The sequence below is a fragment of the Lepisosteus oculatus genome, chromosome 13 (assembly GCF_040954835.1).
Source record: "Lepisosteus oculatus isolate fLepOcu1 chromosome 13, fLepOcu1.hap2, whole genome shotgun sequence".
NCBI classification, from domain to species: domain Eukaryota; kingdom Metazoa; phylum Chordata; class Actinopteri; order Semionotiformes; family Lepisosteidae; genus Lepisosteus; species Lepisosteus oculatus.
Window position 1 is genome coordinate 33920021 of NC_090708.1, and position 26799 is coordinate 33946819.

A 26799-nucleotide genomic window follows, 5' to 3' on the forward strand; every position below is an offset into this window, starting at 1 on the left:
CACATTTCTTACCACCTTAGACTTGACTGTCAGCTAGTGCTAGGTCAAGGAAGGAGGTCTATGGCCTCTTTGAATATAAAAAGGTGCCATTTGGTTAAAGGAGACCCCAGCCTTCCAAAGTCGAATGACAAGCTGATTCAGAGATGAAAAGTTTCTCTAACCCCCTGCTGTATCTGGATGACTATTGTTTTCAGCTACACATCGACATTTAAGCCCAAGAAATGCAGTTTCCCAAAGACCCATGTTAGTTACCTTGGCCACCTAGCATCAGAAGAGAGGACGGTGATGGAGATAACATACCTTGCCCACAAGGGTGAATTCCTTGCTCTCAAATGGGCAATGGTAGAGTTACGATTTCATTGGTACCAGTTCAACCACCAGTTCAAAGTCTTGAGACGTCGTGACTGCTCTATATGGCCAGCACAGCAATATATATATAAATATTTTTATTATGCATAAATATTTTATGTATCAAAGTCTTTAACTTGGTAATTTACATGGGTTCTAGCTTTAACGTGCTTGTTCTAACATTATTAAGCTTATATTCTGTACATCTTAACGTTTTATCCTTTTCTAAGAATACATAATAAGTACACCACTTGCTGTTATTGTAAAAAGATAAATGGTGTAGTGATTTAACATCACTCAATAGTTATATGAATATGGAATTGTGTAACTAAGCAGCTAAAATATCACAGGCGGACATTTTGGAAACATTTTGATATCCGTTTCTTTTTTAAAATAATGTATTGTCCTTGTAGTGGTAATGGACCAAGTGCTGCACCCAATGGTTCAAAGCGCGATCAGAGTATTAGTTTCGGTTTGTTTATGTATGTGAATACATAAAAATGGTCCACTATTATAACTTGTTGTTGGATCTGGTGTGAATTTATGTATCTTGCTAAATTAAGTGATAGTTTTGTGATTAAGGATTTCTTCGCAAAAATCTTTTAAGTTAAACAAAGGAGGGAAGAAGGGTCATTTTTACAATTGACACTCCGAGATTCTGACTGATTTAGTTTCCCTCATTTAGCTGAAACAGATAACGAAATCATGCAGTAGCTATATGTATTGGAAGGCGCTCTGTTATATTAACAGACACTCCGACTCAAACCTGTGTTATATAGTGATATAGACGTGGGTAATGTCATCTCCATTAAACAATGTGCTTATCCCACAAATCCTGCTAAACTAGAAGCATTGTAGAAGCTGATAAACTGTACATATTTACTGAAGCACAGTTGCGTTCAAAGAAGGATGTCTGTGAAGACCTGGATAAAGTTAGCTTGAAGTTCAAAAATGATTTTGGCATGCCTGTAGAGTTTTCAAGAAACTTCCTAAAGTTACGAAAACACTTGCTGTGTGTACAAAGTGAATGTTTTCATAGGCTTCACTATGTTGTTTTTACGCCATTTTTTTACCACGCAAAAATATTCTTATGTCTATATCTTTGCAAGGGAAATACAGAAAGCCTTCAAACCAAACACATTTTAAAGATCTCTACTTGTGAAAATTTTCACAGCCTCTACACAAAACTATCAGTGAGCTAATTTTCTTTTTGTAAACCTCCGGTTTTTCATCGAACCCTGGGGACCGATGTGTGCACAAGTTCACAATGCGAGAAATACTGCTCAATTCGGTTTCGTGTGGAAAAACCCGTATATCACCACAGGAAGAAGAACAGCGCAGTCTCCAATTACCAAGACTGTAAGCACGGGAATAAAGCTTGATTTCTGAAACCCTTTCTTTATGTCCTGTTTTCATTCACGTAAAGGTTAACTATATACACAATACTGCTGATAGCAGGAAAATTCCTATTTTTTACTCAGTAGCTTATTAAAAACAGCACCCATGATGTTCAAACCAATTTTTTACACAGAAGACTGACACAGCTTTGCGTTGTGAATCTCTTTTTCTCGTGCTTTTATTCAATGTGGCACTATGCACTGGGATGGGGTATGCTGTTCACAAGCCAATAGCATTTAAACCACAGCACCCACAATCAAAATCAAAATCAAATCAAAGTTTATTTATCAAATGCACAACAATACGGCGTGCAGCAGTAGTTGCTGGCAATGAAATGTCTTTTTCTGTGAGTTCACAAAAATCACAAAATTCAGAAAAACACAAAAATGACAAGATTGATGTTACATTTTTTAAAATTGAATAAAACTCAATATGAGTAGAGCTGTTATGTGTCCATGGTGTATGCAATATATACATGTAGTGCAGTTATGCTGAATACAGTGAAAACTTTGTGTCCATGTAGCCATTACAGGTGATTTGCTAAAGGAGCTGCAGGTTGGCTATTTAGCAGTCTTATTGCCTTGAGGTAGAAGCTGTTCCCTAGTCATTTGGACTTGGACTGAATGTTTTGGTACCATTTACCGAATGGTAGGAGGAAAACAGTTTGTGAGTGGGATGACTGGGGTCCTTGAGAATGGACCTGGCCTTCTTCAGACATCTAGCTGAGTAGATCTCCTGGATGCTTGGTAGCTCACAGCTGGTTATAAGCTGCGCTGACTTCACCACACTCTGCAATACTTTGTGATCCCGGGCGAAGCAGTTCCCATACCAGGCAGTGATGCAACCAGTCAGGATGCTCTCCATAGTGCACCTGTAGAAGTTGGCCTGGATATGTGACAGCATGCTGTACTTCTTAAGCCTGCGGAGAAAGAACAGGCGCTGCGTGCTGTCTTGACCATGATGTTGGTGTGGTGGGTCCAGGTTAAGTCCTCTGAAATGTTAACTCCCAGGAACTTAAAACTGCTGACCCTCTCCACTGCAGTCCCGTTGATGTAAATAGGTATGTGGTCTCCTCCCTGATGTTTCCTATAGTCCACAATCATCACCTTAGTCTTACTGATGTTCAGAGAGAGGTTGTTCTCCTGGCACCATGCTGCCAGGGTTTCAACCTCCTCCCTGTATGCAGACTCCTCACCATCTGTGATCAGGCCAATTACTGTTGTTTCGTCCGCAAACTTAATGCTGGAGTTTGAGTTATGCCTGGTGACATAGTCATGGGTAAATAAGGAGTAGAGGACAGGACTAAGCACACAGCCCTGGGGGGCTCCAGTGTTTAGAGTCAGCGAAGAGGATATGTTGGTGCCCACCTTCACCACCTACTGACGTTCCGTCAAGAAGTCCAGGATCCAATTACAGAGGGAGGTGTTCAATCCCAGGTCCTGGAGCTTGATGACAAGCTTTGAGGGCACTATGGTATTGAATGCTGAGCTGTAATCAACAAACAGCATTCTCACATATGTTCCTTTCTTATCCAGGTGTGAGAGGGCAGTATGGAAGGCAGTGGCAATAGCATCTTCTGTTGACCTGTTCTGGTGATACGCAAATTGCGGTGGGTCTAGGGTGTCAGGCAGTGAGGAGGTGATGTATGCTTTGACCAACCACTCGAAGCACTTCATGATAACTGATCTGAGTGCAACAGGGTGGTAGTCATTTAGGCAGATGACTCTGGGTTTTTTAGGAACAGGAACGATGGTGGTTTTCTTAAAGCAGGAAGGAACTATAGACTAAGCTAGAGAGAGATTGAAAATGTCAGAGAAGACATCTGCCAGCTGGTCTGCACATGCCTTCAGATCATGGCCAGGGATAGCATCAGGGCCAGGAGCCTTGCGTGGATTGGTCTTTTTAAAAACTTTACACACATCCGCTCTGAATATGATCAGTGGGTTTCCATCTTGGATTTCTGGAATCTTCCTGACTGGATCTGCGTTGCTGACCTCAAACTGAGCATAGAATGAATTTAGCTCATCAGGAAGAGAGGCAGACTGTTGTGCGATATAGCTGGGTTGCGTTTTGTAGTCTGTAATGGTGCGTATACCACTCCATATGGTCCGTGTGTTGCAGCCGTGATAATATGACTAATTTAACTCTGTAGTTGTATTTAGCTATTTTAGCTTTCCTGAGGTCATATCTGGATTTTTTGTATTTATCCATATCGCCCAAATTGAAAGCAGCTGTCCTATCTTTCAGTTTGGCGCGTACAGTATCTCACCATTTATCCACAGTTTCTGATTTGGATATGTGCGAACACTAATCATGGGAACCACGTCTTTAATACATTTACTGATGTAGCCAGTAACATAGTCCGTATACAGATTGATATTATTTTCGACAGCTTCGCGGAAGATCTGCCAGTCAGTGATAGCAAAACAGTTATTTAGTATAAAATCCGATTCATCCGACCAACGTTGAATGGTTCTTAACGCTGGCCTCTCCCGTTTAAGCTTCTGCTTGTAAACGGGAAGTAGCAGAATGGAGGCGTGATCGGATTTGCCGAAAGGTGGTCGGGGGAGGGCTTTGTAACCATCCCGGAAGAGAGTGTAAACATTGTCCAGCATGTTTGTTCCGTGCGTTGGGCAGTCAATACTGCAAGTGTGAGTGAGGACCTTATCCTGCTTTTTTTAAAGAAGCCCAAGTAAAATGATCAAAAACACAGTTGTACAGTTGTTGAAGTTGACCCACAACTGGCTAAAGAACTGCCCCTTGCTGTCTGTATTAAACCTAGTTCACTCAGTAGTTTAAACTAAGTGTAAAGTGCTATGAGAAGGAATGCATGAAGTTACACTCACATTGTATTGAAAGCCAAAGTTTTTTTAAATCCTTTAAATAATGGGTGCTCCTACAGTTGAGAGGTCTGCATAAAGGACCCAAAGAATCTAAAAGCTTCACAGCTCAAGGGCAAAGTATCCATAGATTTTGCCAAAGCTGTCTCTATAACAGACGTTTAATGAAGGTTGTGAAAACAGTGATAATGACAACAGAGCATGCTACTGAAAATTCCCCCAGAACTGTCTATTCTACATAACATTACACAGCGGGGTGTTAACACTCCTAGCCTTTGTGAGAAGTATGGAGCTGCATTACATAAAGTAAAAGTTAATTCTAAGCTGGAAAGAAAATGTTAAGTTTACAGACCATCCAATGTCATTTATTATCAATAATATCTTCCGTATCGCATTAAAATTGGAACGTTTTTTACAAGTGTAAATCTATCTATTTTCTAACCGCTTTATCCAGGACAGGTAACAGTTCCACCGCCCAACCCCCCCGTTCCCTCTGCCTGCCTGCCTGACCTGTTCCATTTGTAACCATTCTGCGAATCACAGAGGGTGAGATAAACTAGGGAGAAACCCTGTTTTTTTGATAGTCAAATGTAACATATGTTTGAACACATCTGGAACACTTTACAAGATCTGGAAGTGTAACAATTTATCACAGTGTGAATTTTAATACTAATTATTGATTAAAATTACAAATTAAACAAAACATGTTTACAAAGAAAGAGGATTACAGTAATACTACCAGCTATATAAATACATATATTTAGATCCTTAAATTAATATCGTTATTAATTTCTTTAGATAATCGATTCCATATTATATTCTCTATTTAGCAGATTCTAAAAATTATTTCTGTGTTTCTGCGAATACCCTTTTAGAGCATACTTTGAACTGGTGTTTTTTAAAAGTATACTTTTAGAATTTGATTAACAGGGAATATAATATGGAATCGCGTATCTAAAGAGCATGCTTGCCGGCACGGTGACGTCACTGCCTTTCCCTCTGGATTGCTAGCAGGGACCTCAGCCTCAAATAATAGGCAGTGAAAACATTTGTCTGTCTGTCCGTTGGGGTAAGGGGGACTGTCTTTCGTTGGGAGGTTCGCCTATTCTACTCTGAGAATGTAGGGGGGAGGAACAGTGCCCACGGTCTTTTTTTCACTGACTGACAAAGTTGTGTTCACAAAAACTACACTATGCTTTAGAGCTGTTAAACCGGTTCTATTTAATGTTCTATTTATTTTTCGGCACAGCCAGCTGGCCCGAACCACACAGACACCAGCTAGCCTGCTAGAGCACACCACTCACACTCAACCACATCAGAGATCAGCCCCAGTGTGTGAGATATTACTGTTTGATCTGTGTTTGATCTTTGATCTGAGCTTTAATAGAGAGCTTATCTCTATTAATATAACTATCAAGTTGTATTAAATAAATACAACATTTTTGTATAGATGACACTTTTCTAAAATGTATTTAAAAAATAAAAACAATTACAATCTAATCTTTCCACGTTTGATCCCACAAGGAAGTACAATGCGTTCCTGCTTTGTTTAACGATGGTATGAAAAATAAATCTAAATGGTGAGAAAGCTATGCTTATTAATTAAAGGACTTAGAAGACAAAGATAACAATTTACATTGCATTGTCAGATTGTGAATCAATAAAGGCATTTAATTAAACATGCGTTTGAGATTTTAATCAAAATGGGGGTAATGGGGTTAGACCATTAGACATGCAATACACTTCCCCGTGATCATCTTAGAATCTTTGTGTAAGCTGTAAGTTTTTTTTTTACATTTTAATTCTACATTTTAAATACTTTAATTTTGTAAAGGCAACACACATTCCGCACAGATACAGTGCAATCACATTCTCCTGTCTTCCCGTGGTGTAAAATGAATTAGCAGGTGATTGAGATAGCAATCCATTGCCCACTGAGTGGAATGTTTTTTTTACAAGTGTAAAAAGAGGTGATGCGTGTCTCCTCTATAACTCTTCAGTTAACAGAGAAATTCCGCCAGACCCTGACAATATTGTCCAATAATAATCTTCTTGTGTCTAATTTTTAGTTTAGCAGGATTTGCACAATAAGCACATTGTTTAATGGGGATGACATTACCCACGTCTATTATAGCTGTACAACACTACTTAATGTGGGTATCCATGTCAGCTTGTGTAGTCTGCAAAGGAATAAGTAGTAGGTTTATTCCATGCTGAAGAGAGAACAGAGAAAACACAACGTTTTGGCTTTGAAGCCATCTTCAGGTGTGAGAGTCTTCAACTCAAAATGAAACGCTTGGAGTTTGTAATGTAGGGCATTCTGAACTAACTTTGATGCAGGAAAAATGTATTTCCCAGAAACTATACTGACTCTGATGCAGTGCATCCGCTGGTCAGGTGACTGAGGGCTTGTCAGCGCGGTGACGTCACTGCCTTTCATATGGAAAGAAGGGACCTGGTCCATCAGGGTTAAAGGCACATCTCACTGTAGCTCGACTGCCTGCTTCCCTGTTGGGTGACTCTGGAGCTGGTAGGGCACATTCCCACGTGAGCCTGAAAGTGCTATATTATTAATACTATCTTCCATGTCGCATTAACTACTTCTTTAGTTTATTCCGCCAGACAGTATATGAATTTAATTATATAGTTATTATTTCTTTACATATGCCCTTGAAATTATTCGTTGTTATTAATAAATGACTTAGCTCCGAACACATTGTGATATTTAGAAATATAAAAAATGTCAATATGGTGTCCATAATATTTGCTAATTTAGTTTTTCAAAGAAATATTTATTTCTTAAAAGAAAACTCATGGCGACAGCTGGGCTGAAACCTCTGACCTCAGGCATATAAAGCACATGCTTAAGCCGTCACACCACAGATGTAATCACGTGTAAAGGAGTGAAACTCGATAGATATGAAATAGACATATCCAAAGACAGTGTACTACTGTGATCATTTGAGCTACTGTACATGAATATAATTATATCGTTATTAATTTCTTTAGATACGCAATTCCATTTTATATTCCCTATTAATCAAATTCTAAAAGTATGTTTTTGTTTACTGTGATAACAAGCATATTTGCAGAAAAGATTAAAACATTATAACTTTTTACAAAGTATATAAACTTAATATAGGTGGGTAGCTGCGTCAGCATGCGTAGGCTGCAAAGGAACAAGTAATAGGTTTATTCCATGCTGAAAAAAAGAAGAAAGAGAACACAACGTGTCGGCCGTGGAGCCTTCATCAGGTGTGAGGTTTAAACGTAATATAGTCAGAAGAAGCACGTAAAAATGTTTCCAAAATAACCACATATAAGACTTTGATGCCTAAAATATTTAGGAAAAAAGTGGAATACTGGTATTTTTTTATTTAAACTACCGATACCAGCCATAGACAGTTTACATAATATGTTTATGCTCCTAAATTAATATTGTTTATGATCATCAGACGCGTTATGCTCCTCTTCTTTTTGTGCTCAGCTACTATAATTTCACTTTAGTTGTAAAATTCCATATAAATATTCAATACTAAGCGGATTAAAACATTCACAGTAAAGATTAAATTATTAAATATTTTCACTACTGACTAATGCACCACGAGTCAGTCATTTTGGCCAGCCAATCACGTACCGCGGTATGACGTAGGTGGTTACATGTGGTACGGGTTTGTACCATGCAATTTGAATGGCTGCATCTGTATGAAAGTTTTTAAATGGAAAAATATAACATGTACAAGGCTGGGAGTTTGTTCCCTGTTACAAGCTGTCGTTTGCTATCTTGGCATGGTAATTGGTAACCTGCCATGGTAATTTCTCATTTTATAAAAAATAAATCTTCACATAAGAGATGCAGCAAGTTAATGTAAATGTTAATGTACACAGTGTAGAGAACCCATGTATACTGACTTTTCTCCTGAGCTAATCTGTCATCTAATGAGGCTTGTAGCAGTGATCAGAGTTGTATAAAACACAGTTACATTCCAATGACTGTTCAGATGCCAATTAAAAACATTAATAAGTGTTTCTTAAACTGCTTTTATACTGAAATTTACTTACAAAATAAGAGAGACAAAAAAGCACAAGCACAGAATACTGCAAGACGTACTGGTAATAATCTGAAGTCGCGTTCCTCCCCATGTGTGTGATAGGAATTGGTTTAAATTGGTTTAAATAAATTGGTAGTTACCTGTGGGGTTTCTTAACTGTGAGGACATATTTGTAAATGTATAAGTCATTGATGTTTTCCAGCACTCAGCAGCAGTATAATGTGAACAAACACAATACAGACCTCTTTATTCATATAAGTACTAGGTGTGCGTTTAGTAGGTATAAATCTCAATAAACCTTGTCTGCACATAAATTAATGCCTTTTTTCTCTTCCCAATTAGGCAAAGAAAATTGCAAAAACTGGCCAGGACTTTGCCCGGACAAATCTGATGGGGGATAATATATTTTGTTATTATTTCAAACTCTTCATGGTAAACTTAAATTTTTAATGTGAAATAGATTTCCAAACATTTTTATTTAATAATGGGTATTTCTTTTCTAAGTCAACTTTAGCCTAAAAACAATTATTCTACACCGTGGAGTGTTAAATCTTAGTTTCTAAGATAACACATTTCAAAGCCTGGATAGAAGAAGAAGTTTTATTTTTTCCACTTAAATAATTAAACCTTAGAGGTGGGTGGTGTCTTGGAACAAATGTTTGAAGACCTTATAAACCCCCCAGTAATTGAGTTCACAACACACATCTGTGCAAACCTTGCAAAAGAGATGTCAAATGCAAGTAAAAATGAAACCCTTATTTTTTTTCTGAAGTTTCAATTAAGCTGTCTCTCTAAATCAAACATTTGAATATATAAGAAATATACAAACATTGGGATTTTCTCTTTCTCTAAATATATTTATTTGTGTATACAGTATATCAATATATGTATGGATCTGTTTAAGTGCTTAAATATTTATATGCCTATCTATGTACATAACCTCAACCATTTATCAATCCAACCGTGAGTATATTTGTCTTTCTATGAGTTTGACCAAGTGCTACCATTCAACGATTTCTAGAATCTTGAAGCAGTCACTTTGTACAAAAGAGACAGTGATTTTGTAATATAATTGTGCAAAAAGCATAAACCCCAGATTATCTCATTTGTGTTTAACTAATGTCTTTTTTTTCTCTTGCAAAAAAAAACAAAACCATTGAAGGAGAGACCTCTTTCAGGATACTAGTTTGAGATTTATTTTTTAAATTATTTTTACTTTCAAAAAGTGAGTTTTCTGTCTCCAAAATGAATGCTGTGTAATAGTTCTATGAATACGGCTGCAAGCAACTTTTTATTCTTAGCAGAAGTTTGCCCTTGTCCTCAGTTTTATAAATCTGGCCTTGAAAAGAGTCATTTTCCTTTATTAGTGCACTGTCTTGTGCTGGGTGAACTGCTGTATTGCTGTAAAACAGTCTTTCAATGCCCTTCACATAATCTGATGACAACAGCAAGGAAGAACCTCTGCCTTTGGAATAGTTGTAAATGGTTTCTTTTTCGTGAGATCAGACACTGAATTACTTTTCTTTTCCTTCTATTTTTTTTTCAAAGCAGTTCAGCAACTCCTTTGTCCTGAACTTTATTAAAACAAGTGTTATTACACTGGAACCACACATAAGCAGCATACATAATGAGATTCCTGCATATGTTGATTTACAGAAACAGGCAATTTTCATATTTCTGAAGTTGATTTGCACATTACTGTACACGTTTGCATTGTGTGCCTTCATGTAGTTATAATATTATTGCATCGTGTTGAAGTAATCTTTCCCTTGAAATTGATCTGCATGTTACAGATGCAGTCCAAAATAAATTGACTTGGGTGGGATCATACCTGTGTCATTAAAAATGATCCAAAAGCAAATCCCTTGCAGAAATAATGCTCATATTCATAATTCCATACTGAATATCACTTAGAAATATAATCTTTCTTACAAAGTAAATATCCACAATCTTATTGGTGTGCATAACTGATGTCAGAAGTAATTCTGCTCTCTTTAGAATCTACTCTCTGACTTGATTATTATTTTTTAACTTATAGTTTAAAAAATACATTTAAAAATTCTGTATTTCAGTTTGATATTATCATTCTGTGCTATAAATGTATATGGCTATTTCTAAGAAGCCTTTTAAACCTGGTATTATTCTTCTAAAAAAACTTACAGTACCTCATGAAAGCACAAAGCAAACATACACAAACCTATTGTATCTCCAGCCTCTCCAATAAGATAAAATTACTTTATGACCTAATTTTTTCAATCTTTTCTGTTTATTGGGCTAGATTGTAACTTTCTGTGAGATCAAAAATATTAGTAAAATAATAGTAAAATGCTACTTTAATATATTGCCACGTTTTGCAGATGTCAAGTGTTTTGCAGTAATGTAAAAAAGAAAATTATCTCTGCATAAACCAACCACTGCTAGGTGGTTTAAATCATGGGGTGGAATGCAAATATTTATGAAGTATGTAGCTGTTTGTTTATTAAAATCATCCAACTTTTGTTTTCTTTAAGTTTGCCTTTTCATACAGTTTCTATGGTTTATTTTTTATGTATTTATATTTTTTTCTTTGCTGTTTACCAATTTGGAAATGCAAGTCTTTGTCAACTAAAATCATTATTTGTAAATGTGCACAGAATTTAAAAAGATAATATACACAGTTGTCACTAAGGGGATATTAAATTGATAAATTCTAGAACTTCTCAAACAAGTATATGAACGATGTTGTTTGCAAGAGTTGAGAGCTTTGTTGCTGATGTCACAAGTATTGCAGCACATTTTTTTTTGCAGAGGTCCAGAAATACCTACTAAAATTACAGATTTTTAAAATTTTAATGTAATGACAACTTTTTTTTACCACTTTGTATCCTGATCTCGTAAGATTTCAGGATTTAATTACATAAACATTATAAACAAGGTTACTGCTGTTAGTGGTGTTGGTAGAGCAGTATGTGGCAATCTGGAATGTAATTTGATTAAGAACACTGTGCTGTAAGAAGTGCCATCCTTAAATTGAGACATTAAAAAGAGGTTGCACAATGTGGATATCCTGACATTACCATTTAATTCTATTGGTAAATTAATTTTTCCACTTCTTCACCTGAACTTCTTTATAATGTGTTTGGAGGATGAAGTGGGCTCTCCTATACAGTATAGTTATTATAGTCCAGACGGCGGTAGAGGTTACCATGTAATAATGTAATTAACCAACTAACCAACTAAAGAGACTGAAACAGTTACATTTTGCTTGTGATTTAGGAATATGCCAGCCTGCAAATAAACGAACCAAAAGTTAGAGATGGAATGGAACTAGTGGGCCAACCAAAGGATGACCTCTTTCCATGTACCTGTCATAGGAAAAAGGTAAAATGAGAACTTGTAAAATTCTGCAGAACTATATCCAGATATTTCTTCTTGACATATTAATTACAACATTAATATGTTAGTCAACAATACAAGCTGCTGCTGTAAAACATGTTGTATTTTTCATCACATAGATCCTGTTCCTTTTCTAAAACAAATTATGATTAATCAAGTTGTCTTTCTGGGCTGCTGCTGATATATTGAACAGAAGCTGTCACATGGTCAATTTCTCAAATTGTACTGTTACAGTTTCATGGCTTCTCAGATGTAAAGCCATGTAACTGTAATGATTTTAGATGTAGAACCTTACAATCCTTAGTTTTTTAATAGGATTGCACCTCCACATGTCCTCCAAAATTTAAATTGGCCAACTCCTAGATAGGATATTCTGCATTTCTGAGCCACTGGGGAATTTAAACTGTACAATGGGGAACTAAGGGAGTTTTCAAACGTCATGATAATTGTTTTTCTTCTAAATAGGAGATGGTTTAATATCAATAGATCTTATCATAATTTTTAGATCCATTAAGCTGTTCTGTAAACCCAAATTGAACTAGAAATACATTTTCATCGCCAGCTGCTGGTTCTCTGAGATTGTACAGTCACATATAGCCACATCAAATACATAAAAATATAACCTTAACCATAATTATGAATGAACATGTGCTCTCTCTTTTCTGAAATACAGGAATACTAACTTTAACTCTTTGCAAGGAAACGTGGGCCAATTCCTCCCAGGTGATGTGACAGACTGATTACAGGAAATTTAATTAAGTTATTGCTGCTAAAGCGGGTGCCAAAAGTTACTGAATCACTTACTTTTTCACACAGAGATATTGAATGCAGGGTGATTTTTAAAAATACATAATGAAATTAATTTTAGGACTCGGTAAGGACTGGACGAACATAAATTATGTCTAAATATGTTAAAGTATAAAATCTTAAAGGGATTTGCTTACTTTTTCACCACACTGTATAGGAAGGACAGACTTTAAAATAATAATCTTCTGTAGAGGAAGAATATGCCTCCATTTGCATAAATGATGTTCAGCTAAAATAGTTACTGTATTGCAAAATTGGAGGAAGGTTGCACAACATGCAGGTCTTAAATAAAGGTTGCATTTAAGGCTTGTTTTAGGTGGAGCTCTTTTACAATGACTCATTAAAACAGGAGAATAATATGATAGCGATATTGTAAAAGATAATGGCCTTGGTTTTTCAACGTAGACAGAAAATGGGAAATTACCTGTTCTTTCACATTTATAGGCAGTTTGAGGTTAATTTTTAAATGTTTTTTATCTTAGTGACTATCTGTAAATGGTAATCATAGCCAAGTAGTATACCTTTGTTAATTTTTGTGAGCTCATAAAGTTGGTACATGCAAGAACATTTTCCTGAATCATAAACCTGTGGCCTTGGGAAAACCTTGAGATTATAGTTTCTCAAGAATGGCACTTGATTTTCTGTACTGCTCACATTTTAATTTAATATTTTCTGTACTTTTGTCCTTTTTGTATCAAAATGTTCTTATAGGTGTTCTCAGTCCCTTATTCATTGTGATCTATAGAGATTGAAAAGCAAAGTCTAACATACCAATACCCATGTTTGCTTTATACAGTTTATTCTTTTGAAGACTAATCTTTGTTTTCCTCTGTCTTTCATTTTGCAGGAAAAGGATGAACTTTGAAAGTCAGATATGGCTGGATTGGAACATTAAATGGTGTTCTTAGCTTTTTTTTAATAACTATTGAGACCCATGAACACAATATTTGGTGAAAGCGCCTTTGGAAGCAATTAGCCAGTGCAGTTTTGGCTTTGTGCTTAGGCCCATTTTCCGGCTGAAAGGTGAATTTTTGTCCCAGTTTTAGTTCTGAAACAGTTTTCTTTCTAAGACTTTGCATTACTTTACTCCATCTATATAGTAGGGTATTGACTAGGGCAGGGTTCTTAACCCCCCCCACACACACACAGATTTAAAAGTCGTCATATTGTATAAATTGTAACCCTACTCACTACTCACTTTATATAGGACCTTTCATACAATATTTGCAACTCAAAGTGCTTTTTACAAAAAATAAAGTTAGAAAAAACTTTAAGCAACTTAAAATAATTATAGCTTATTAAAAAATAGGTTTTGAGCTGCCGTTTAAAAATATCCACAGAGCCAGCCTTTCTAATATTTTTAGGAATATTATTCCACTGTTTGGGTGTGTAGTAACAAAAGGCTGCCTCTCCAGTCATCCTATGCTTAATTTTTGGAATAATCTTTAAAAGTTGTGCGCCTGTTGCACTGGCCTTGATCGATTTTACAGTATGAACAGCTTCATCCGTTACTTGTTTGAGTTCGGGGGGCATTTTCTTAGCCAGGAGGGCTTGTCTATGATCATACAATGCGTCCAAAAAGCAAACAGAGCAATGGCCTATAATTTCGTGACTAACCCACTGTGTTTGCCAGTCATAGCTCGTGCACCGTCTGAGCAGATTCCCATACACTTGTTCCAGTTGATTTCATGCTCACATACATATGTGTCCAGCAAAACGAAAAGTTGATGTCCAGTGGCACGATCGGGGAGAGGTACACAGAACAAAAAATCCTCATTGATTTCTCCCTCTTTAACAAATCTGGCGTTAAGGTGCATTTGTGAATTGCCGGAGATCAGTGGTCTTGTTAAGTTTTAAAGAAAAATACGCACTAGATTTTATCTTAGCGATCACCTACTCTTCCACATCTCTTGCCATAGCCCAGTGCAGTTAGACACAGTATCATTTGATACTGGTATCAATGCTAGTTGCTCTGCAGTGCTTTTCCCACACATGATTGAAACCGTTTCCTTAGCGCACTGTAAGAAAAAAGTCTCACCTAACGTGTGTGCCTTCTCAGTTTTGGCAATCCAGTTAGCTATGACGAAAGATGCCTGAAGTGCCTCCTGGTTCACAGTGGTGGCTTAATTTTGGCCTCTTAGCTCCTGTAGCTTTCCTTAAAAAAATGAGTCGTATTTTCTTCTTTTTTTTCTGTTCGGAGTTTTCTGCTATGTGTTTCTCCACATTATTTTTAGCTCTCACTCTACAAGTGCCACCTATTACAAATGTTCCATTGCTAGACTAATCACGACTACCTTGTGCGAAGAAAAAAAGTGCTACAAATATAAATGCAGTCATGGCCCATCCAATAGGAATTAATGTAGCACCCTCGCCGGACGCACCACAGAGCAGGCTGGGAGTTGTAGCCGGGGAATGATCTTTGGGCTCGCAGAGTGACCACTAAGTCACCCTGCTAATGTAAATACTGTAGTGTTAACCATGCAGGTGTAACCACCCTGAATCTGTGTATGTGTCCTGTTTACCACCTGTTTTGGTTGATTCTGTCTCTGTTACCTACTGAGCGACCCCCCTGGGAATACGGGGTCATGACCCCCAGGTGAAGAACCCCAGGACTAGGGTATTGGTATTGAGTGGTATAAGACGGGGCAAGGGAGATGCACTGGAAGGAGTGACAAGAGTGTTCGAAAAAAAGAGTAAAGACAGTTATGGCTGGGCTCGAAGAAAATGTGTTCCGGCAGTTGCGAGCTGCACAGGGACATGACATGGGACATGAGAGTGTGACCACGAGATCAGAGAGGTAGTGTGGTGTTCATGACAGTATTGAGTCTCAGTGTGTGACTGAAGCACTGGAGCCTTAGATGAGTGTTGTGTGTGTGAACCCAGCCTGGTGGTCAGGTGGTAACGTCAGCAGTTGGAAGTGGACTTACAGTAGAAGTTCAAGGATTCAAGGGAAATAACCCATACCCTTTGTGGAGTTTGTGACAGCTGAGGAGCTGGAGTTCCAGATTTCGAGTGAAGAAGCAGGAGGCTCCAAATTTCAAGTGAGGGAGTAGGAGATTCCGTGTGTGTGAGCAGGATTGTCTTTTGTATTTGTATTTTCCAAGACTGTTTCTGACATTAAAATTGACTCTTAAATTACAATAAATAAATAAATTGACATAGATCAGATTTTATTGTTTTTTAAGCACAGTAAACATCACATTTAATTTCTTCATAAAAATAATAATTTTCATAAATATCCTCCTGGGGCAGCACGGTGGCGCAGTGATTAATATTGCTGCCGCACAATGCTGGAGCTCTGGGTTGAATTCTAGGCATGTGTACATAGTTTGTATATTCTTTCCGTGTTCACGTGGGTTTCTTCTGGGTGCTCCAGTTTCCTCCCTGTTACAACTCCAAGTGTCTAGGGGTAAAGGGGTGTAACATTTAGGATGGGTTTGGATGCAGGGGGGTTTCTCGTGAGGGACTTAGGAAGCGTGACAACAGGTTTGGTGCAAAAGGGATTTGTTTTAATGTGAATAAGTGACTGGTACGTATAAGGACACAAAAACAGACAGGGAAAGGCAACTAGAGCGGTGCCAAAGAAAAGAAAATAACAAACAAAAAAGAGCTGTCTAATAAAGTGAGGGAAAGCTGACCTATCTACCAAAACAAACCCGAAACACTCGGTATTAGGCATCTTCTAACGCCCTGGCTAATCTTTACTAACTACCCAAAACCATACAAGACAAAAGGCACTCACCCATCCTAAACTAGTGTTTCTAATACGCAGACCAACTACATGTGCAGAATGTACCCGTAAACCTAAACTAACCCTTTACACAAAAGTTCACACAAATACACAAGTGAACTACGAATACAAACAAGGGAAAATGAGAGTAGACTAGGAATAGGGTACAAAAGAACACAGAGGTTGATATAATATGTTTGGGCAAGGTAATGGCGAAGTAAAGATAATACAAACAAACAAAGGTACATGGAAACTAACACAAACCAACAAAGCCGAAGCTATACGGAAACACACACGAAGCAGAATGAACTAAAATGGAGAGAAACAAAGCCATAGCAAAACAAAGCTGAGCTGAGCAGAACTGAAGTCAAGCGAAAGGCCCCTTCGTTCTGAAAACCTACAAGTTAAATACTAAATATGCTGAGTTCTGATAGGTTGAGAAGCTGATTACGTATGATGGCAAAGTGGATAAATTAACGGACCAATGGGGAAGGAGAACAACCAAAATCAGGAACTGTGGAAGATGGCATCAAAACAAAAAAACATGGACCACACCGGGACATACTGTAACACTCCCACACTCCAAAGACATACTGGTGGGTTTCTGGGAAAACTGGCCCTGGTGTGAGTGGGTGTATGTTTCTGTCTGTATGTGCCCTGAAATAGACTGGTGTCCCATCTAGGGCATATCCTGCCTTGCACCCGTTGCATTCCAGGATAGTCCGTGGCTCCCCCATGACCAGGTACATGATAAAGCGAATAGAAAATAGAAAATAGATGGATCCTATATAGATATCCTCTCAATGGTGTCCTTTGCAAATTGTACCTTATAGTCATGAATTACGGACTGTGGCTGGATTTGTCCTTAACCTTGTCCAATGTTTAAAGGTAGTAGTAATGATAGTAGTAGTAGTAGTAATAACTGATGATACTTTTGTATAACTCTTTTCATTCCCTGCAATCCCAAAGCACTTTACATATAGGCAATAAACATGTTGTTCATGCACAGCTCCCCCAATACACTTTGGTGAAGAAGTGAGCAGTTGTTTAACCGGTTGAATTAAATGGATGGTGTAAGAAGAAATACTGTAAATGTGCAAAAAGGAACTGGAATTCAGGTTTTGGGGAGAATAAAACAAGCTTCTTATCTGGCAATGTTATGATTACATGCACTCAAGATAGGTTATAAACAGCCCATATGATGTGTTACAGTAGCTAATCCATCACATTTACCAGTACAATCTCATTGATTCCTTGTTAGGTGTTTCTCATCTTAAACAATCATTCCTCTCTGTATATCCATACAAAGCTAAATGATACTTTTTGAAAAGCGTTTTGGACATTGTCTCCAAAACTGTAAATTTGTCTGTCACTATTGTATTCACATGGGCAGCAGTGTGCTTTTTAAGATGCATTAATCAGTTCTTAATCCTTATTTCCTTTAAAGCCTCCAACAATCTGAAAATTCATTTTTAATCATAGATAATGTTACAAGAAAATCATAATTTATTTTTATTTGTGTTAAGTATGTATGTGTCTTGAGCAAAATAAATTGTGTAAAATTAGTACTGTACATTTTGAATTGCAATTTTCAAATGCATACTAAGCAATTGGAAAAGTTAATATCAAGACTATCATTGAATCTTACCACAACTGCTCCAGGGGCGCCGTACAATGGCAGACCCTGCGCTCTGACCCCAGGCTCTTTCCCTATCTGTGTGTCTGTGTGTCTCATGGAGAGCAAGCTGGGGTATGCGAAAAGATCATTCCTAATGCAAGAAATTGTTAAGGGTTAATAAAGTGATATATTAAAAACAGCTTTATAGGTGTTGACTCTGTAGACAAGGTTAAGATTCACACATAACCCAGAAGCAAAGTACCATTGGAAGTCAGAGAAGTTGCCAGGTCAACCAGATAATGAAAGTTCATGTCTCCTCCAGCACCATAGATGATGATATCTCTTGTCAATTGACAGTAATCCTCTGCAGCGGTTGTCAAAATCCCATGTATATTTTTAGCTAGAAAAAAGTAAAACCTTATTATGCATATTTGTTTTCTAAAAATGTACAGACAGAAAACATTTTTTCAATGGATTGTTTGGATGCCATATTACAGAACTTAACATTTCTACTGTATTTTCACATCACCACATATTTCTTCATGTGACAGAAATATTACTGCAATAACAAATGGACATATCTCTTTTGTAATGATGCTAAGGAATGTTGGAGCTAATAAATACTGGAATGGACGTTTTAAGGTTGCTGTTGTAAAAGTTTCTTGATGGACCAGAGGCACTTTTTCTTCTGAACCAGCATCTAAACATAATGGTTTTAAGGAACAAATAATAGGTTTATTCCATGCTGAAAATGGAAGAAAGAAAACACAAATTATCGGCCATGGAGCCTTCTTCAGGTGTGAGACAGACAGATCAGTAAGCATAGGAGAACAAAAGCTCAGAGGAAGGGCTGGAGGTGGGAGCGGGGGATAGAAAGAGTGGCCAGTCAGGTAGTGTGAAGTCAGGATAGGTGTGAAGAAAGGTGTGAAATGAAACCTACAATGAAATGACGCAGCTACCCACCTGAACTACTATAATGGTTTTAAACTGTATTGGTTAAATTTCACTCTTGGCTTAATAAATCTTGCCAACATGAAGTTTCCCCTCAGTTTAACTGGTGAAGCAATTTATTGCTTCTTTCTTGGATCTGCTGTATTGTAGGGCTGCAACTGCATCATGGCTATCATTCTAGTGTGTGCTTTGTTGTGGATGAAGTGCATCACCAGCTTTAAGTGGATAAGAGTGTCTTCTAAGCAAATAAAATGTATTCACTATGGTATTACTTTATATACAGTATACTTGTATGCTAAACCTCTCTAAACTTGTGTCTTTGATCTTCAAAGATTTGTTGAAGATTAAGTGACTACCCCAAATATCACTGCCATCCCTGCTTACAGGGTCTCAGGTGATCTCAGTAGTTTGCAGAAATAAGTGAAGTGCTCATTATGGTATTAAAAGTTCGAGTGAAGTCAACGATGTTGTAACAAAATAAAATCAAGCTCCATGTGTTTATCACATTAATACAAAAAACATTAACAATGTATAGATACGTTTTTTTAACGAATCAGAGTAAAGGTTCATGTACTTTTTGTATGTTCTATGTGTGTACATATAGTATGTGCTTATGAAAGTCTTTTCACTAACATTAAATAAAGTTACGGTCGTTTGTACACTTCAAATCGAAGTTATCTGTTTAAATACATGCAGCGAGAATGTCGGTTCTATACAGTCTATACAGAAAAAAAAATGTAAAAAACGGTTCTTGTAAATTCTGACCACACAATACAGCCGCTTTAAAAATGCAAGAGAGTAGTCAGATGTTTAATCAGTTTCACCAAACGTGAGACAACAGCCAGCTATAGACCTTTAGTAATCCGTAATAAGAACAATACCACTCCTTGACGCGAGAGGGACCTTTGGTAAAATTTAAATCCAAAGTACAGAGAAACGTTTCCTGGAAAACAAATGACGAAGTGGAATGGCTGAATGCACTGTGCATACTGTGCAAATGAAAGTAAAGGCTGATATGACGTTTTACGAGGTAAGATTTAATGTCTTTCAAAAAGAAGATCTTGAGTTTTCTTTGCTTTCAGTCCTTTATAAATAAGACAAATTTAACATCGTTAATATTCAGAAAAATAATACTGTGCATGCATTTTTCTATTCTTTTGAAGTCACAATGTTAATATTTAGTAAATTACTCAAACTGTTAATTGTGAAATCATGCAGCATGATTAGCTTTAGTAAAATGGTATTTTATAGGGTACGAATACTTGTTTCAGGTATTAAAAATCATATAATTAGCAACGCGATTTCTAATGCATTTCATGCAAAATAATGCGCAATAAAAAGCAATTTTCTACTGCTAGTTTAATATAATGGATATATGCTTCTAAAATAATTTGTAAATCGTAACCGGGATGTGTTTTTAGAAATGGGTGTAAGTAAGCCTGTGTATTATTTTCTTCGGTTTTAAAATATTAGATCTTGTTTCTTTGTGGAACATATAGGTCCTCTTCATAAAAGTTGTTTTAGTCTACACTTTACACCGGGGTAGTTAGCTTGAAGTTCTTGAATACATTGTGAATGCTTTCTCAGCCTTCACTTTTTCATTTTTATGACATTTGTTTTGACCAAGCACTTATATTCTTTTGTCCATATCTTCGCAATGGAAGCACAGAACGCCTTCAAACCAAATGCATTTTAAAGACCACGACTTGTGGATATTTCCACAGCCTCTACATCAAACTATCAGTGAGCTAATTATCTTTTTTATCGTTTTTCATCAATGCGTTATTACACACTGGAACACGGGGGACCGCTGTATACACAAGTTCACAACGCGAGAAATACTGTTCAATACGGCTTCGTGCGAAAAACCCGTATATGACCATAGGCAACAGAATAGCGCAGTCTCCAATTACTCAGACTGTAAGCACTGGAATAAAGCTTTGTTTGGTTTCTGAAACCCTTCCCTTACGTCCTGTTTTCATTCAGGTAAGGGTCAACTATATTCACAATACTACTGGTAGCAGGAAGATTAAAATATTCTTTACTCGGCAGCTTATTAAAAACAGCTCCCATGACGTTCAAACCGACTTTTTACACAGAACACTGACACAGCTTTGTGTTCTGAATCTCTTTTTCTCCTGCTTTTATTGAATGTGGCACAATGCACTGGGATAGGGGTATTCTGTTCACAAACCAATAGCATTTAAACCACAGCACCCACAATGCTGCAAGTAAGTGTTTTGCACACTAAGCAGGTCCTCTGACTTTTCCCAGCTTTGTTTTGGGTTTTGGAACCTTTATTTTTTGAAGATAACACTACAGGTGTCACGTAGCAGTTCCTTCCGGGCCCTATGCATACGACGCGATCCAGAATAGTGAAGATACACTAGGGAAAAAGTCATGCGGGAGAGGGTCTGGAGACGGTGGGTCATGTCCATGCAGTGCTGGTGTCCAGGGGGGAGTGAATCCGGGGCGAACAAACAAGGCGAAATCCAAAAGATTAATCCGAGACAAAGGGTAGAGACCAAGGCCAGGGGATCCATCCACGGAGTTAAAACATGAACCGGGTCGGGACTGGTGAAGGAAGGGGAATCGGGAACAGAAGATTAAAACCATAACGGTGCCAGACGCAGCAGGACCCCGAGCTCTCATGATGCAGAAATCAATGAGGAACCAGGAGTGAGGTCCGAGTCTGGCTTTTAAGGGGGAGTGGGAATAGGGAACAGGTGCAGACAAGGGAAGGGAACAAGGCAGGGCTAGAGTACCCTTAAGAGGAGGGGTTAGCGATCGTGACAACAGGTAATACACTGGGATAGGTGGGTCTTCTTCATGACTCAATAGCATTTCAAGTACAACAGACACACTGCTGAAACCAACTGTTTTACACACCAGACCTAACCTTATACAACCTTACTGTGGCTGTGGCCCCTTTATTTATTTATTTTTTATGATTTTTTAAGATAACACTACAGGTAACACACTGGGATAGGTGGGTCTTCTTCATGGCTCAGTAGCATTTCAAATACAACAGCCGCACTGCTGAAACCAAGTTTTTACATTCTGGTTTTGGTAAGCTAAAGGACAATGAGCTTCACGATACCAGGGGGACAGTGGGTCGTCAAATCTCCCCTAAACAATGTCTCTTGTCAGATTATGATGTCAGTGCACTAATAATGTTGTTGAACTCTCTTTAGCCCAAATACAGAGGAGCCCAGACCCAGAATGTTACACATACTGACAGAGAGTGATCTCATTATGTGTGTTTGGATTTTAACAACTATTATTATTGTTTGCTAGAACCAAAACAATCTATTTTAGACATTTTCATCTTCAGCCAAAAAATACAAACTTGTGTATGTAGTGTGGTGCAGGTTCTCGTCCCATCCTGCTCTTTGTCCAGGTTGGAGGGTTGCACCGATTCTGAGTCTTGTTAGCTGGTATGGATGGGTTTGGGGGTGTTGATACCAGAGTGGTCCAGGAGGGGGTGCAGGTGTCTCGGTGGCATTCTTGTTTTTCTATGAGTCCAGATTGATTCTGTTGGTTCTGTCACGAATTTCCCTCAGGCAGGCAAGCGCTCCCACATTCCCACGAGCTCTCCCCATACCAAACGTGCACGCGTCAATCAGTCCTCTACTTAAACCCTCATCTGTCCCCCGGTCATTGCTCACGATAGAGATTCTCTCCCGGAGCTTACCTTCTAACTACGCCTTTGCCGTACTGTGACTTCTCCCCTGGACCTCGACCCCGCTTTTCCAACTACTGCTTTAGCCACTCGATTTTGTACCTTGGCCTGTTTTACGCTTTCTCAGATCCTGACCCCAGCCTGTCTCTTCGTTTACTGCCTTCTGAATCCACACCGACGCAACTACGCCTTCCCGGACTCCGACCCTTGCCAGTCCCTCGACTACGCCTTCGCCTGTCGATTCTGTGCCTACGCCTGTACTATGCCTTCCCAGACTCGAACCCCTGCCTGTTTACTCTGACTTGGATCCCTATCCTCAGCAGTCAGCCCCTGCGTGACAGGTTCTGAGTGTCTTGGTTACATCCGTTTGTGTGTATAGATGAAAAAGCTATTGAAGAGCACCCCCACACCCCACACCCATCTCGGTGGAAGTTGCCATGTTCAAAAAATCCTAAAAAAAGAATTAAAGTTTCACACAACAAAGCATGACTGTGAAAGGTCAGGAGGCCTGCCTAGTGAGCACAACACTTGATTACAGTAAAAAAATCATAAAAAAATAAAGAAATGTTCCACAACTCAAAGCAAGGTTGTATAAGGTTAGGGGAGCTGTCTGGTGTGTAAAACACCTGGTTGCAGCACTGTGGTTGGTGTGCTTGAAGAGCTATTGACTCGTGAATAGCACCCCCCTATCCCCATGTACCGCCTGTCTGATGGTGCCATATTGAAAAAATCATTAAAAAATAAATAAAGGGGCCACAGCCACAGCAAGGTTGTATAAGGTCAGGGGGCCTGTCTGGTGTGTAAAACAGTTGGTTATAGCAGTGTGGCTGATGTGCCTGAAATGCTATTGAGCCATGAAGAAGACCCACCTATCCCACTGTGTTACCTGTAGTGTTATCTTAAAAAAATCATGAAAATAAATAAAGGGGCCACAGCCACAGCAAGGTTGTATAAAGTTAGGGGGACAGTCTGGTGTGTAAAACACTTGGTTTCAGCAGTGTGGCTGTTGTATTTGAAATGCTATTAAGCCATGAAGACAACCCACCTATCCCAGTGTATAACCTGTAGTGTTATCTTCAAAAAATCATAAAAAAATAAAGGTTCCACAACCCAAAACAAAGCTGGGAAAAGTCAGAGGACCTGCTTAGAGTGCAAAACACTTACTTGCAGCATTGTGGGTGCTGTGGTTTAAATGCTATTGGTTTGTGAACAGAATACCCCTATCCCAGTGCATTGTGCCACATTAAATAAAAGCACATAAAAAGAGATTCAGAACACAAAGTTTGAACATCATGGGAGCTGTTTTTAATAAGCTGCTGAGTAAAGAATATTTTAATCTTCCTGCTGTCAGTAGTATTGTCAGTATAGTTGACCCTTACCTGAATGAAAACAGGATGTACAGGAAGGGTTTCAGAAATGAAACAAAGCTTTAATCCCGTGCTTACAGTCTGGGTAATTGGAGACTGCGCTGTTCTGCTTCCTATGGTCATATACGGGTTTTTCGCACGAAGCTGTATTGAACAGTATTTCTCACGTTGTGAACGTGTGCACATAGTGGTCCCTCGGGTTCCAGTTAGTGCGTAATTACGCATCGATGAAAAACCGGAGGTTTAAAAAAAGATAATTAGCTCACTGATAGTTTGATATAGAGGCTGTGGAAATATCCACAAGTCGTGGTCTTTACAATGCATTTGGTTTGAAGGCGTTCTGTGCTTCCATTGCGAAGATATGGACAAAAGAATATTCGTGCTTGGTCAAAACAAATGTCATAAAAATGAAAAAGTGAAGGCTGAGAAAGCATTCACAATGTATTTTATACACAAAGCAAGTGTTTTTGTAACTAAGAGATTTCGCGAAAGCGGTACAGGCGTGCCAAAATCGTTTTCGAACTTCAAGCTAACTTTACCCCAGTCACTTTACACGGACGTTCAGTCAATGAATACCAGTAGAGAGGTATATTACCAGTTGGTGCATTAACTCTTTTAATTGATTTGAAATATTTAATGCTTCATTTTCTTAAAAGATGGTGAATCTGTTCACTGCTAGACGACTGCTAGACGTAGTTTAGTAAAAGTTAACTAAATGAATCAATTAATTACAGGAATTTTTCCAATATTTTCTGGAAATGTGTACAGTACCATTTGTAATTGCAGTAATATTTCAGTCACAGTGAAGAAATATGTGGTTATGTGAAAATAAATGAGAAATATACGTAATATTACTTATTATATATTAATATTAAGTAATATGTATTATGTAATATGAAAAATGTTTCTGTGTTTAATTTATTTAGAAAACATCTAATATTTTAATATGCATCACTAGGGTTGACTTTTTTTCTAGGAAAAAGTTAAAATCCCATTTGGTGCTAAACATCTTGATGGTATATTGCCAGCCCCTGCAGAGGACTGCTATCAATTGACAGGAGTTCTCCTCACCAATGGTGCTGGAGGAAACATGAACTTTCACCATCTTGTTTCCCTGGCAACTTCTCTGACTTCCAATGGTTTTCTTTGCCTCCGGTTTACCTGTAAAAGTCTTAATCTTGTCTACATAGTCAAGGCTTATAAAGCTGTTGTGGTAAGACATTCAAATACAAACTTTTCCAATTGCTTAGTATGCATTTGCAAATTCAATTCAATATGTACAGTATTAATCTTACACAATTTCTTTTACTCAAGACATATGCATACTTTACACAACTGAAAAGTTATGATGATTTTCTTGTAACATTATGATTAAAAATGAATTCTCAGATTGCAAATTAAAGGCTTTCAATGAAATAAGGAATAAGAATGGTTAATGCATCAGATGTAGCACAGATAAGGGGTGATGTACTGTAATTAGCAGAGTTCTACCAAGATCTATTAGGATCACTGCTGTTCCTTATATACTGTATATCAATCATCTAGATACGGGCATACTTACTAAAATAGTCACATTTGCAGACATTCTCACTTTAGGTGCTGCAAAGGAAATACAGAAATATTTAAATCATTGGTAGACATTCCTGTTTTAGGAGGGCCAATGTGTTGGCAGGTTTTAATGTCAACTCATGTCACAATCTAAATTAGCTCATTATTAGCTTAATGGGGCCAATTTAACATCTTCTCCAACTATTATGGTGCTACTGTATTGATAACCTATAGAACGTCTGTAGAATCAGGAATACCCACCACCGGGTTAGATAAAATCCTGGTTTAGATAGAATTCAAGACTGGAGAAACACAGATGACATTTAACATACCCCATAGAGAGTAATACATGCATACAGTATAGCAAAAACAAGCTGTCAGCTACTGTAAACATGAAATGCTTGAATAAACGTCCTGTGAAAAGACAGGCATTTATAATGACACATTTTCATCTTATAGACCAGTGGTTCTTGGTCGTGGTCCTGGAGTACACCTGTATCTGATGGTATTTGTTGCACCAGTGATAATTGTTACTATCAACTGATCTGCTTGATTGTTAAGATTTTTATTCTGCACTCGGGCCTTGATTAGAAAAATACTTTGTACAATAGTACAAAGGTACTTCCGAGTTCCGAGTATCCCCTTTGTCCTCTGGTTTATGATCCAGTTGAGTTCTCAATTACAGGCTAATTCTTTTCAGTTTTCTGTTTGAGGGCGATATAAAAATTGCTTTCACCTATGAGTGCTAAATAGTGTGTTTCAGATTGGCCCTCATTCAGGTGTGCAAATTGCAATATAACCTTCTAGAATTAAGCAGAAGGAGAAAAAAAACGCTGACTTGCTGTGAGACTTCATTACTTATGATCAGCATTGTAATCAAAAACAAACAAAAACCAATAAATTCTTAATTACCAAGTTGAGAAGACTGCATAAAGTTGTGTATGCTGAAGCTGTTAGAAATAATGCACTGTAGGGTACTTGCAATGAAAATCTGTGTATAGAAAAAAGTCTAAACAAGCAAGCAGATCAGATACAGGCATCAGTTAGCAGTGTTAACCAAGGGGGTTATGTACAAGCAAATGT

General features: G+C 37.8%; 2 protein-coding genes across 10 annotated transcripts in view; both read left to right on the forward strand.

Moving 5' to 3' along the window:
• The window catches only part of poglut2 (protein O-glucosyltransferase 2), a 48681-nt gene extending 30314 nt beyond the window's left edge, over nucleotides 1-18367 (forward strand). For 3 of the 5 annotated variants that reach the window (XM_015339011.2, XM_015339017.2, XM_015339016.2), the window contains 3 exons: nucleotides 8981-9070; nucleotides 11894-11998; nucleotides 13668-18367. In XM_015339011.2, coding sequence (XP_015194497.1) covers nucleotides 8981-9070; nucleotides 11894-11998; nucleotides 13668-13685 — 213 coding nt within the window. In that variant the 3' untranslated portion in view covers nucleotides 13686-18367. Of the gene's footprint in view, nucleotides 1-8980; nucleotides 9071-11893; nucleotides 11999-12686 lie in introns of all 5 variants that reach the window. The other 2 variants (XM_015339015.2, XM_015339014.2) reach the window with 2 other exon arrangements.
• A 1479-nt stretch (nucleotides 18368-19846) lies between these two features.
• nepro (nucleolus and neural progenitor protein) overlaps nucleotides 19847-26799 on the forward strand; it is a 34754-nt gene continuing 27801 nt past the window's right edge. For 3 of the 5 annotated variants that reach the window (XM_069197526.1, XM_069197525.1, XM_069197527.1), the window contains exon 1: nucleotides 19868-20149. The gene's annotated coding sequence lies outside the window, so the exon portion shown is untranslated. Of the gene's footprint in view, nucleotides 20150-26799 lie in introns of all 5 variants that reach the window. The other 2 variants (XM_069197530.1, XM_069197528.1) reach the window with 2 other exon arrangements.